The 14,833-nt window shown below is 44.2% G+C and overlaps 1 protein-coding gene across 1 annotated transcript in view; it reads right to left on the bottom strand.

Moving 5' to 3' along the window:
• Window positions 1-14,833, bottom strand: part of LOC107387314 (cadherin-2) — a 53,527-nt gene that overhangs the window by 23,938 nt on the left and 14,756 nt on the right. Inside the window, exons 5-11 of the mRNA XM_015962217.3 lie at window positions 12,481-12,636; window positions 10,985-11,129; window positions 10,686-10,858; window positions 7,899-8,036; window positions 6,724-6,909; window positions 6,180-6,433; window positions 1,707-1,849 (exon numbers count right to left, since the gene is read on the bottom strand). Of these exons, the coding sequence (XP_015817703.1) occupies window positions 1,707-1,849; window positions 6,180-6,433; window positions 6,724-6,909; window positions 7,899-8,036; window positions 10,686-10,858; window positions 10,985-11,129; window positions 12,481-12,636 (1,195 nt within the window). The remainder of the gene's footprint in view (window positions 1-1,706; window positions 1,850-6,179; window positions 6,434-6,723; window positions 6,910-7,898; window positions 8,037-10,685; window positions 10,859-10,984; window positions 11,130-12,480; window positions 12,637-14,833) is intronic.

Genomic DNA, 14,833 nt, shown 5'->3' with positions numbered 1-14,833 from the left:
GACTGAAGGCTCTCGATTACCTGAGAGATGCCGACTGCAGGAAGCAGCAGAAACACTAAACAAAACGTACAGACGGTCGAAAGCAGGTGTGTGGGGTTTTCTGTGTGTGACCACGAAGTAGCTGTCAGTGCTATAGTGTCTATCTTTCCCCCGCAGCCGTGCGAACACTACAACAACGACACACAGCCTTTTGCCTAATGCATGTGGACTGCTGTAGCTGCAATACCTATTCTTAACTGAGTGTTGCGAAGGAGTCAAATGTTTTTACACACTGGGGCTTTGAAGAAAAGGACAAAACTGAACTTTGACCATAGCAGCTTTTTTGCAGCTCTGGTAAACTGTAATGCACTGTAGTGTAAAGCACTTTGGAGTCCTCTTACTTTGAAAGGCACTATACATGTGCGGGTCATTTATTATTCATTTGTCACATAAGGTCAATCTGGACCTTAAGTGAACTGGAGTTGAGCAGCTTTGAGCTCTTTAAAAATTACTTGTGTTGTGAACCGGTTCCATGTACGTAAACACACTGATTTGAATGAAACCACACATACTGACTACTGTGTCCAGCCAACCTGTGTGGAAACACTGATGGCATGAAAATGGTCACCAGACTGGAATGTACTATGGAACGAGAAATAGACCCTTTTACTACCTACGCCATCAAAAGTTGCGCGCGCAGCCTGGCAACGAGAGTGAAGGCTTCCTCATTCACACTCGATACTAAAACAGCATTTTAAACCCTTTGTTTTGAAGTTCTGAGCACATAAAAATGTCGGGTTGTTGCGTGTATGGATGCCAGAATCGCTTCTCTTCAAGCAGTGGACTGAAACTTTACAGAATTCCAAAGGGAGCACATCCATTTCAACAAAATCGGAGGCGTCTGTGGCTGCAGGCCATCAAAAGGGTTGATGAAAACTGGACTGAAAACACGATCCGAAATGCTCGAGTTTGTAGCGACCATTTTATATCAGGTAAGGTAATTATGTACTAAGGATACATATAAATTTATACGCTTAATTTCACGCTTCAAATTAACATTTCATTCTAATTCATCTGTATTTTCCCACTGCATATTAGTATAAACTGTATTTCTCTAAAATTAACACGATTGTACTCTGAGCACGCTAAAAAAAGAAACCTATGCCATACTCACCCTGCCATGCAGGTACAGTTGGCTGTGAAGACGTAGTTCTCTGGTTTGTTTACTATGACCCAAGCCTCGTACATAGCAGTCTTGTGTCCTTGTCTTTGGCTAGGAAGGACTTCTGCCTTCAAGACGCAAAACTCAGAGTCTATGTGGTGATATTTTACTTTCTGTACGTGGCCACAGACAACATAGTTGTATGCATCTAACGATTTGTATGCCCGTAGCTTCTCACGTGTGTACTTACTGGGCCTCTCCACTAAAAACGTATATATATCGGGCCACTGGATATCTGGCCACGCACCTACATCTTCCACCCATTCCGTAATGCCACAGGGATCCGGGAGTCTGTTGCCATTCGTTAAAGTGAGTTTAATAATATAACATTCAAGATTTGCCAGTGATAACCTCGCAGCGTAGCTTGATAAAGCCTGACACAACGCCATTCTCTGTTGCCAAGCTGCGCGCGCATTCTCGCTGACGTCATATTGTTTACAAACAGTAAAAGGGTCTATAGATAGAGTAAGTGACTGAGTCAGTACAGAAGTGTCGGGTTTTTCACCTTCATCAGAAGCCATGAAGGTAACGTTGTAGAGGTTGTTCTTGATGTAGTGAGACTCCCGATCCAGGACAGCAATGGTGGAAATCTGTCCATTAAATGGGTCAATCTTCAGCCAGTTGGCAGGGTCGTAGATCTTTGAGTACCTGTGATCAGAGGTGGAGGTGAGGAGGGTGGGAGTTGGTGCAAAAGTGAAAAAGAACAAACATTTCTTTAGACAATGATTAGTTGCACTATTATCAGTCTCTGTAATAGGTTATTCTAATGTAAGTCACTATTATTAATCATACTATTATTAAAGGGCTGCATAGAGGAACAGTTGGTACCACTGTTGCCTTTCAGCAAAAAGGTTGCAGGTTTGAATCTAGGCTGTAGCCTTTCTGCATGGAGTTAGAATGTTCTCCCTGATGCATGTCTGAGTTTTCTCCAGGTACTCCAGCCTCCTCCCACTCTCCACAAACATGCATGTTAGGTTAATTGGTGACTTTAAATCATTCTTACCCCTTCTTTCCACGGGAGCCGTCAGCAGCACGTTACTGCTTGGCCCTTCCCACGAGACGCGAAGCAGCAGGGGAGCAGCTGTCACCGACAGAGCACGAAGTCACACGAGTGACTTCGTCAGTAAACACAACAACAAGCCGGAGAAAACTACAACATGGCTCCAAAAGGTTTGTGTTTTATGTTCTGTCCATTTTATAATCACCAATACGGACCTGAAAAACAAAGGAGACCGCTAGCTAGGTGATGACTTCTCACGGAGCCGCACAGTTAGTAACCTTTTTTTTAAGTGAAGCAACCGGAAGGCAGTACGTTTCTTTATTCTGAAAATCTCGGGAGCTTCTCTCCGTTTCCGCGTCCGATTTCCTGTCTTTCCTTCCCCAAAAATGTCGAACTTGACCCGTTTCAGAGGCGTCGTGCGTAGAAAATAGAACCGGCGCGTAAAGGCCGCGACATGCTGCTCCTGAGACGCGGCCGACTCGCGCTGCTGACGGCTCCGGTGGAAAAGGTTCTGCTGACCACAGCGGTTCCTATCAGCAGCTGTGACGTGCTGCTGACGGCTCCGGTGGAAAGAAGGGGTTAGGTGTGAGTGAGTCTGTGAATGCCCTATTTGTCTCTGTGTCCTGTGATGTCCTGGTGACCTGACTGAGGTGTCCCTCTAGCTGAGTGATTGGAAACCAGCTCATTCCTGAGACCAGTGATCAGTGATAATGCTATTAGACTCACAATTAACATTCACTACTAGCAGTTATTCTCGATCACTAGGTCACACAGTTATTAGCCACCATGATCAGTCACATTTTATATAAGTTACTATTTTCCGTCACAGTAATTTTACTACTCACAACTATCAGTCACACTTTTATTTAAAGAAAAAACCCAGCAGTGTCATGATTCATGTTTTGTATACCCTGCAATCTACTTTGTTTTTGTTTTCACTTCATCATGTTTTTCCTTCTCTCTCAGCCTCATTCAGCCACCTGGGCCATGCCTAATTGTCTCTATATCACCTGTGTGTGCATCCCAGTCTCTGTCTGGCAGATGAGCAAAACCCTTGTGAATATTGAATTCCAGCATTCCTTTCTCGTCCCATAGTCTCCGTGTGTCTGATCGTGTTCATGTCCCTGTATAATTCCTGCCTCTGATCTCAGGAATCCATCCCCTGAGTCCCGGCTACTGATCCTCGCAGCATCCTGTTCATAAGTGTTGCACCTTCTGTCTTCATGTGACTGACTCTGCTAGTGTATTGCCCATGATATTTGATTTTGGACTTTTGACTTTGGTTCTGGAGTGTGAACAACTTCTTGTCTGGAGTTTCTTAGTATCTGTGATGCCGGTAGTGAGGGCATGCGTGGACCAAAGGGAAAAGCTGAACAGATCTGCTAAACCCTGTCTTTGCCTTTCCCCATCTGTGTCTCTGTGCTGCAGAGCTTCAAGTCTCATGCAGTATCCACGTAACCCTCTGGAGGCAGGCGTTGCAGATTTGCAACATTAAAATCCACCTACCTGGTCACTCCACGTACGTTTTTCATGAGCAGTTTTTAACTCAGAAGTACTCCTGAAGGACTTAGTTGTTTGTCCTTTTATCAGAACTTATTTTAAGCCGGAGAGGGTTAAACAAACTATTTATTAATGTTTACTCCTTGGTTGTGGCTGAAATTCCAGGTCCTCTGGGCTCAACGTTACAGACTACAGCTTGAAAAGCCACTGCTAGCACAACGCCATCACTAGTCCCTTGGATAAAAACAGCAGCAACAAGAAGATTTCCAGAAACTAGAATGCTTTGAAGTGCAGCAAACATGCACTGTGTATGTGAGTGTGCACTCACTCACACGTTTCAGTAAAAATCAGTCCACCACTGGCTGTTGCTAGGCTACAGAAATCTCAGCACTGCATTTAGAAACCAACAGTGGGATCCAAAAGTAAAAATGCAGCAGGCTCTTACTCTCCACAGGGTGATTCCACACAGGTTCTACTAAAGACCTATTCTAACGAACTTTTCCACAAATAGGGGGGTCTTCAATATCAAAAGTAAGAGAAGAGGGAACAAGTCTAGTCAATTCTCTGTAACCTTTCAGATTATTCCGTGTGGAGAATGAGGATGTGTGATTTATGAATAAAAAAGTTGGGAGCCGGGATCAAACCTGCAACTCTCCAATTACTGGACCACCTGCTCTACCTCCTGAGCTACTGCTGTCCCGTCATGAGCTCTGGGTCATGACCAAAGTACAGACAGCTGAAACTGGCTACGTGGTTCAGCCTTAGAAAGAGAGCAAGGAGCTCAGACTTCCAGCAGAGACTCAGAGTAAAACCGTTGTATTTCCACATCAAAAGAGGCAACTTGGGGGAGACGTTTAAGGCCCAGGGTCAACTCAGGACAACTTGGAAGTATTATATATCTAGGCTGGCCAGGGAACACCTTGGGCTTTTATTGAAGGGGCTTCTTTGCTTGGCCTTCATCCCCAGTGACACAGACCCAGCTAAGCAAGAGAAGATGAGCAGTGTTGGGCAAGTTACTTCAAAACTGTAATGCATTATTTATTACTTGTTACCCTCATTTTAAAGTAATTCATTACATTACAATATTACTGATTTTAAAATGTAAGGCATTACACTACTTTTGCATTACTTTAAGTTACTTTCACCAAAACAACTTCAATATGAATCTGGTAATGTGACGCTCAGTGAGCTCATGGCATATATGTGGAAGGTGATGTGGTGTCTGAGCTAGGATTACTGTTAAAAACAGTCAGATATAATAAAAGTGCTTTAAAATGATTGTTTATTAAATAAAAGCAACAACAATCTGTGCTCTCAGCACGCTGCCATCTTATATTAACTGAGCAGGGAGTGAGGTGGTGGAGGCTCCAAGCCTATATTTGCCTTGGTCCCCAAATGCCTTGATACGGCCCTGGATGTGGGACTGACTTCTGGGGTGATCTGATTCTATCACATGTATAAATATTAAATGCTTATATATTATTTCTTTTCACTGGTAAAAATGTGTATTGGGGGTAAATCTACCAACTTTTTCTTTTTTTCTTGATTTTATTTGAATAATTTCCTGCCCTTTCGCTCTCTAACCTTCCTGCATGCTGCATGTTTTCTCCGTCTTCCAGAAAAAACTGTTTCCTAGACTTCCTACTTTCTAACCAATCAGCCAAAGGGATCTTCACATGCGCAGCGCTCCAGCAGTAATCAGTTGAACTCAGCTGAGGCAAAGCACGTCAGAAAAGCACAAAATACCAGAGAATATGTGCTGATATGAACGATCGCAAGTGAATTATTTTGTTTTAGTGGAGCGATTTTGTGAATGTTACAGCGGCCGCGTGCAGGACGCAGCTGGAGTAGTTGAGCCGTTACCGCGGCGTCCTCTCTGCCCGCAAAGCTGAGTCCATAAATGACGTAATATATGCAGATACTGGATCTTTCCTCGGGTTTCCCGCAATTTGAATTTTTAAGGAACACATCTTGATTCTGGGTTTAAAAATGCATTGTAATTACCGCGTTACTGACAATTGTACCGAGTAAATATTACCATTTTCTTTCCCTGTAACACCTTACATTACCACATTACAGCAAAAAGCAATGCATTACAGTAATTAATTACTTTTGTACCGCATTGCTCCCAACACTGAAGATGAGTATAAGTATGACCCAAAAACATTATAAAAAACATATGGTGACGTTTGTATAAAAAGTTAAATATCATGACCTTGCACTGTATTGCAACTTTTATTGCTCCAAATTAATAAAAAATTAAGTAATTTATGCAACAAATGATCAAATAAATCCACAGAGGAAGAGTGAGGAGCTGAGTGTGATGTTCTGCTCCTCTTCTGCTATAAGGCTGCGGTGGTACTGTGGATGGTTCTCACAAACATGTCTACCAACACTCAAATTACAATAGATGGATGTACTTTAGTCAAACAAAATAAACGATTTTACATAACGATGTGAATTAGGGTTAGAGATTACCTGATAGTCTGCCTCATGAAGCGGTCTGGGTCTTGGGCAGTAAAGGTGGAGAGCAAAGACCCAGCAGGCAGTCCTTCCTCAAGTTTGATGGATTTAGGGTTGGGACTAAACTCTGGACTCTCGTTCATGTCCAGGATTCTCACAGAGACGGTGGCTGTGGACTGACGAGGTGATTGGATGCCGCGGACCAGGGGGACCTCGTTCACTGCTTCCACGATCAGCATAAAAGAACGGGTCAGCTCAAAATCTATGGGCTGGACAGAAGATGGACAGCTCATAGACCAGTGGACATTGAGGGAATTTAAAAAGACCAGCAGGTCAATCCACCAGTGTCTGAGGCGGCTTTACACAACATACACCTCTTATCTGCTGAACGGGAGGATTTGGATAAACCCTTCTAATCCCTCTGTTATTTCTGAAGTGCAACAAACAAAAACATTCATGGCTGTGGAGTGTGTAACGTTTCTAACCTGTATGTACAAAGCCCAGTAAGTAAGTGTTCCAGAGTCTCTGGAAAACGGTACGTGTGGAAGTCTAACCCCACCTTGACCACGGTGAGTAAGCCTTCATTGGAGGTGGGGTCGGTGGTGATGGAGAAGCGTCCTGTTGGGTCTCCAGCAACGATGCGATACACTGCCCTCCAGGCTGATGTGTGTGGTTGGTCTTTGTCCGTCACAGACAGGTTAGCAACAATCACGTTCACCCTGTTCTCGTGAACTTCTCCAAAAAACTGAAAACAAGAAGAAAAATCAACTCAAAAATCACACAGGGTACTTATTAAGTGGTACTGTTGTGTAAAATGACGGATTCTGTTATGTAACAAGGCCCATTAGCAGCTACAATCTACCCATGTTTAAAAAGGCATGACACACCCATACTGGTGGGTTTAGACCCAGAACATCTCTGAAGGTGTCATGGTCTGTGTCTGCGTCTCATCTCATGTGTCTCCTTTTGTCCTCCATTCGTCTCTAGGTGCTCATTTTGTGTCTTCTAGCGTCCTCATGTGTCGTGTCTGCATCTTCCTCATGTGTCTCCTGCTGTTCCCCATTTGCCCTCTAGGTTTCCCTCCTCAGACATCCCCCTCCCATGTCCTGTGCTCTCTTGGCCCCCTCTTAGCCACGCCCCTGTAGTTTCTGTCTGTAGTGTTTTTCTTTAGTGTCAGCTCCCCCTTAGAATATTAGTTATGGCTATTGCCTTCTGGTCTTTTGTTTTTCTCTTAGGTCATTTTCCTTAGTTACAGCCTTTCTTTATTTAGTGTGTTTTTTCCCACCAGTGTTTTTCTTCCTCCTCCCTGATTTAGTAATTGTGTTCACCTGGTCCCTCTCCCCACACACCTGCAATTCATCTCCCTCTCTTCTTCCAAGTCTGTATAAGCCCTGTCTTGTCTCTGTGTTGTGTCGGTCCATTGTATGTTGTCAGCGTTTGTTCGTGCTCTGTTTGAGCTTTTGTCTCCAGGTCTTCGTGCTCTTCGTGAGCTTTCGGTCTTCAGGTTTTGGTGCTCTGAGAGAGCTTTTTGATGTCCTGTTCTCCAGGACTTTTGGACTTTGGCCCGCTGCCATTTTCTGGATTTATTTTTTGTTCTTCCTAAAATAAAGGATTTTTACTTTTACTAACTTCTGCCTCGAGTCATCCTGGGTAATCTGCATATTTGGGTCCTAAACATTCCCAACAACGTGACAGAAGGTGTGTTGGTGCGTGTGCATGTGTGCATGAACATACTGTGTCTGTGGTGAATTCGGGGGAGTTGTCGTTGACGTCAGTGATCCTGATGACTGTTGTGGCCGTGTTGGAAAGACCGAAGGTGGGATTTCCCTCCATGTCAGTAGCCTGGATGATCAGGGTGTACTGAGTAACCTTCTACAGACACACAGATAAAAAACACTCAAAACAGGGTTTTATCCATCAGGTGACACAGACTAAAAGATGAACTAATCTGAGTGTCCCCATGACAGAAAGTTATGTACCATCTTTCTACAAAATTGCTTCAAACATATGAGACATATGAGAAAAATCCGAGACCATGGTCTTGAGTCGGAAAAAGGTAGAATGCCTTCTCCGGGTCACTGACGAGGTCCTGCCCCAAATGGAGGAGTTTAAGTGAGGGAAAGATGGTACGTGAGATCGATAGGTGGATTGGTGCTGCATCTGCAGTGATGCGGGCGTTGTACCGGTCTCTCGTGGTGAAGGGAGAGCTGAGCCGGAAGGCAAAGCTCTCAATTTACCAGTTGGTCTACGTTCCTACCCTCACCTATGGTCACGAGCTTTGGGTAGTGACCAAAAGAACGAGATTGTGGATACAAGCGGCCAAAATGAGTTTTCTCCCCAGGGTGTCTGGGCTCTCCCTTAGAGATAGGGAGGGGCTTGGATTAGACCCGCTGCTACTCCACATCAAGGGGAGCCAGTTGAGGTGGCTCGGGCATCTGATTAGGATGCCTTCCTGGTAAGGTTTTCTGGGCACGTCAAACCGGGAAGGGACCTGAAAAAAGACCCAACACCTGCTGGAGAGACCATGTCTCTCATCTGGCCAGGGAATGCCTTGGGATTTTCCCAGAAGAGCTGGCCCAAATGGCTGGGGAGAGGGAAGTCTGGGCCTCTTGGCTTAGGCTCTTGTCCCTGCGACCCGACTCCGGATAAGTGGAAGAAAATGGTGGATGGATGGACATTTGAGGTATTTTGGACATTCCAAACAGACGTAATATTGTTGGAAAAAGACAATTTCACACATGTATTGAATCATCTCTCAGACAAAATGTTCTTTCATTTTTGTTCTAAAGAGCCAGGTGACCAGCTGGACAACACACAGTGGATGTAAATAAACAGTAACACCAGTAAAAGCTGACCAACACACCAGTATTGTAGATTATCCAAACATCAGTGACAGCTGACCCACAAAATTACAAGTGATGAAGGCACCAGTGAAACTGATATACAAGCCAGTAACAGCTGATCAGCACACATCTAACAGCTGATTTAAACTGATAACAGTGTATCAATACACCAGTAACTGATGACCTACACACCAGTTGCAATGGTTTTACACCCCGCTTAGTATCACAAGGTTCACTACTGTACACTACTCCACATAATACATGAGTCCAGAGAAACACAAACACACACACACGCACGCACACACACACACACACACACACACACACACACACACACACACACACACACACACACACACTTATGTAACGTCCAGCAATGGTCAGTTTTTAGGTACAGTTTAACCCTTCAACATCTGGTCAAAATGGAGACACAAGACTGCATGTGTTCCCTTTAAATTGGCCTGCCTTCATCCCATCAGCTGGAGCTCAGAGCCTCTGCAGCTCTGAACACATGATAACGAATTGTCAACAATGATGTTCTCTCCTCAAGGTCCAAGCTTCCCTGATCATCCTACAGGATTCTTCGTGCCTCCAAAGAAGAAACACTTGCAGCTCGGATTAGTTGCTAAATCAAAGAATGATTTCTTAAATTAAATATGAACTTCTAAAACTTATAAGCTAGATAATCATTAAATAAACATTTGTTTATTGCTACTTATAATAATTATAGTATAATAGAATGCTTTCATTAATCTGTGCTCAATGACTGAAGTTTGAAATGAATGTTATGTTATGATTACATTGATTGAAATATGTTTCAGCATGTTGATATGACAAGGTCATCACCATTTGCACTCACACAAGGACAAAGTAAAGTTAAGTTAAACACGTAACACATAGATAGCCCTTTACCCCAGATCAGAGCATCCGGATCAAAGAAGGCATGTTTCTGAGGTTGTCTTGGTAATACTCCTCAACCTGTCAACCTCTGGTTGGCTACACAAATCATAACATGAGAACATTAAAACTGGATCACTCTAGTGATTCATCAGTTCTTGAGAAAGCTTCAGACCGGCCATCCTAAGTAAAACCTCTTTAACCCATCAAAGCTTTTGACACGTCGTCAAAACCTTTTTGCACCTGCGAAGCTGATACAGCAAACAGTTCCTGCAGAACAAGCTGATATTGTTCAGACTCCTTAAGAGTCCCAGACGCGAGGTTCCATCCATCTGTTGTGACCTGGAGACAACTCTAAGACCGGTCTAGTAGTGCTGCAGTTTCTTCTACGGACCTCGGTGCCTGGAAGTCCGAGGACTTCGACATTCCGGATCTATTGGATCTATCTATCTATCTTCGAGTGGGTATGTAGACACGACAGATTGCATCTGATGTGTTTTTGATAATAATCAACCTCATAGCTTAACGCAAACCAAATGCTTTTACATCCAGAACTAAGCTCTCCTAGATACAAAAGTTCTGATCAAACAAAGAATCCTAGAATCTTCTGATTAAATACAGTAAAGACCAAGAAGGTTGATATTCTATATTTATATAAAGTATCACAGCTTATTGGTCATAAGTTGAGGTAATATATATTGAGCTCTTAAAGCACTCAATTTACCCCCACCACCACCACACACACACACACACACTCAAGCGCGCACACACACACACACACCTCGCGATCCAGGCCTGCTGCCACAGTGATGATGTCACCAGTACGGTTGTTGATGGTAAACATGTTGGAAGATGGGCTCTGGGGATTCTGGGTGAGGATCTTGTATCTCATCATCCCATTGGCTGTTTTTGGGTCATCCTTATCCACTGCTGTCACTGTCATCACAAACGATCCTAAAGGTATACACACATACACACACAGTCGTTAGAAAGTCAAGGCATCAGTGGTGCCAGTGGTCATGGGAGCACTCAGGGCTGTGATCCTCAATCTGTGTGTGTGTGTGTGTGTGTGAGGCTTACCAGGCTTGGATCCTTCTGGAACAGAGCCATTGAAGGTGCTGTGCAGAAAATCAGGCACGTTGTCATTCTGGTCAATGACGTTGATAATGATGTCTATGGGATTTTCAACTTGATTCCCATTCAGATCCACAGCATGGGCTCGTAACTACACACACACACACACACACACACACACACACACACACACACACACACACACACACACACACACACACACACACACACACACACACACACACACACACACGCCCTAAAGTTTAATCTAGCTTTGGCTTGAGTCTCAGAGGAGAGAATGACCCTCTTTTACAGCTCAGTAAAATGTAGTTATGTAACCAGCAGAACCAGAGCCTGACTGATGCTCAAACTGAACAGGTGACCGTATGCACCAGAAGACGTGATGAAGTCGTACGTATGAGCTGTCTTCATACTAACACCAGTTGTTATCCTAACATCTCAGAAAAACGTATGAACTCCATTATTCAAATGTTTATGTGAATATTCAAATGTCACTAATGTGATCCGAGCATTCAGCCCGTTTCAAGGCCTATTCAGACCTAAGAGATGGAAACACTACTCTTCCAGAATAAAGTAAAATTGAAGTAAAGGTTCAGTTTATTAGCCAACTGAATTGGCTAATTGGCTAATGTATTTATTTGTGGTCTTTTATCAGTCTTTTGGTTTCATTGTGCCTGTCTGCAGCTAGAACTGTGTGTAGAGATCTGGTCTGGTGTGGACCGATCCTCATAGATGCTGCATGCTTTGTCTGGAAGACTGCAGGTTTGTTGAAGCAGGCATCGACCCGGTCTGGTCTGTTCTCATATCTGAAGCCCTGATAACATAGCCATTCACTGTAGACACCGTAGACCACTAGGCCACCTTTCTCAGTGGCCTAGTGGTAGAGTGTCCGCCCTGAGACTGGGAGATCAGAGGTTCGATTCCTGGTCGGGTCATACCAAAGACTTTGAAAAAATGGGACCCTAAAGCCCCATTCCCACCTGTACCGGGTCGGCCCGGGCCGGGTAGCCCCAGTCGGCCCCAGCCTGGCCCGGTTGATTCCACACATCCTTGCCTTAAGCCCATGTGGGCTGATTCTACCCACCAATCAGAGGCTTGCTCTAATGGAAGGTGTGAATTTGCTGTCAGCAGTGGGCGTGTTGGCCCTGGTCGGCCTGAAGCAGTACCCCTCGGGAAGAGGGCCGAGAATGAGCCTTGGTTGGCCCGGGAAAATTCCAGGCCACCCAGATATGTAAACAACCTACGCTACCCGGCCCGGGCCGACCCGGTACAGGTGGGAATGGGGCTAATGTCTCCCTGCTTGACACTCAGCATTAAGGGGTTGGATTGGGGGGTTAAACCACCAAATAGTTCCCGAGCGAGGCTGTGTCTGCAGCTCACCGCTCCCCCAGGGGATGGGCCAAATGCGGAGAACAAATTTCGCACACACACACCTGTGTGTGTGACAACTAATGGGACTTTAACTTTAACTTTAGACTTACGTGGAAGTTGGGTATGTGTTCCCGGTCCAGAGGTTTGGTGACAGACAGGTGGCCTGAGATCGGGTCGATAATGAAGATCCCAGTTGGAGGCTGGTCAGCCCCAGGACCTGTCACACTGTACCGTAGCATCCTGCTCTTGTCCCGGTCAGAGCGGATCTACACAGAAGACAGAGGCAGCTTACTTCACTTCCTTCTGAACATCTGCCGCAGTGGATGTGGCTGCTGCCAGAAGACTGACAGCCCTTGGGTTTTATTCAGAGTCACACAGAACAAACTCAAACCATCTCTTTCAGAAAGACCCATAGAAGAGCTTGGACAGGAGCGTATTAATGACAAAAGAGACCAGTTCGATGTTAATGAAAGGCAGTTTTATGATTAAACCTCACAAAAACACACACATTAAAATGTAACGACAAGAGACCTGTATTCAGTGCATGTCCAGGTCAGACTGACCTGGAGCATTGCTGAATCCACAAAAACACTCTTGACCTGCAAATAAACAATCCAACATCTGAGTCCTTTATAAACATCCAATTGCTCCACTTAACAGCATTTTTGGCAAAACAGGACATTTGCAACAAAAAGATGCTGAGGCAAACAGAAGAGTGCTCTGCTCTAGAGGCCGACCGATATGGGTTTTTTAAGGCCGATACCAATTTTCAAAGAATTTCCCTGCCGATGACTTAAGCCGATTATTAAGGCCGATTTATATCTGCATTTTGGTAGCACATTGATTGTGAAAGACAACTGACCACTCACTGTGTGCAATATAAATTAAATAAGTCATTAAATCTCTTAATATTTATTGAACTTCAAATATAAAACAAACTCAAAACATTAAAAAAAAGGTGTGTTAGGGTCCTTTGGGTCCTTTCTTCAGTCTTGTTGTGGCGGAAGTTGGCCACACAGGTGTCAGATTTAAAAAAAAATGTTTTATCGGCTTTTAAAAATAATGTTGGCCGATGGCTGACATAGAAATCGGCCCAATATATCGGCTGGCCGATATACCGATCGGCCTCTACTGTGCTCACGCAGGCTTATTTCTTTAGGAATGTAGAAAGGCCACAAAAACCTTTTAATTGCCATAATCCGAACAGGGCTCATTAATTCATCACCAGTGAGTAAATGTTTTTAGCAGAAGTCTGATAAATTGATGTAAAAGTTTCTTTAGTGACAGACCTCGTAGAAATTAATTCACCGACACAGATCAACACATCACTGCTCTTATTACTCACAGAAATGATAGAGCAGCAGCCATCAGGACCTGAGGAGAGGAGGGTAGATGGATCTAGAACACATATGTCAGAGTCAAGGCCCGCGGGCCGCATCTGGCCCGCGGAGCATTTTTATGTGGCCCGCGAGATAAATATCAAAAATATATTAAAACTGGCCCGCTGGTCGATTTTACCGCAAAGACTTCAACTCCCATGATGCTTTGCGGCGTCAGCGCGGAGCCGACGAAGCCCCCTCCTTTGTGTTTTTTCAGCGCCTGCTGCCGGTGGCTGCAGCTCCGCTGTGTCGGACAAACTACACTCCTCTCACTCAGCGCCGAGTTTACTCAGCTATTTTCTGATGTTGAAGCCCAGAAACAGATTCTAGCCGCTCAGTAATGTGTTCACGACTGAAAGAAAAAGTGTTCCAACTAACGTCCAGACAGAGCTGATATAACTCCAGCGAGCAGCGACACGCTCAAACCAGCACGGCTCTGTGGTTGCTGTGGTTGTGTTTCCTCCCCGACACACAACAACATGGTCAAGCTGCTCAGACATGTTCATCAGCACAAACCTATGTGAGCACCTGTTGTCATCTAATGTTGTCGTTATTATGATGAAGATGAACAAAACAACAGGAGACTCCTCCTCAGCTCAGGTCAGCCCCATGATGCAGGTATCTGGCTGGAACAGGTGAGCATCACAGTAAACCAGTGGAGCAAACTGAGCTTTAAATATGTTGGTTTTATGCTCTTTTTCTGCTCCAAAACATGAAAGTTAACAGGTGAGATGTTGCATTTTCATTTAAGATAAAATGATATTTTTATTTTGTTGTTGGCCCGTGAGAAAAGATTTAACCTACAGTAAACAGGAAGTGGAAAGGCTGCAGATAGATAAATAGAATAGAAAATCCCTTTATTGTTCCTCAGTGGGGAAAGCTAGACGTCACAGCAGCGATGACACTTATTACAGGAGAAAAAAGGAGAATAAAAAATAAGAAAAATGAATAAACAAGAAAACATAAATCCTGAATAGATTTTAAAAATGCTGATTATACCACAAGTAATGAATACCACTGATGCCTTTTATTTAAAACTGACTTGCTCGTGTGTAATTTGGTTATTCCACATTCAGTGTTAATG

This window comes from Nothobranchius furzeri, chromosome 16 (genome assembly GCF_043380555.1).
Source record: "Nothobranchius furzeri strain GRZ-AD chromosome 16, NfurGRZ-RIMD1, whole genome shotgun sequence".
NCBI classification, from domain to species: Eukaryota; Metazoa; Chordata; class Actinopteri; order Cyprinodontiformes; family Nothobranchiidae; genus Nothobranchius; species Nothobranchius furzeri.
This window is presented reverse-complemented; position numbering and strand designations above follow the sequence as displayed.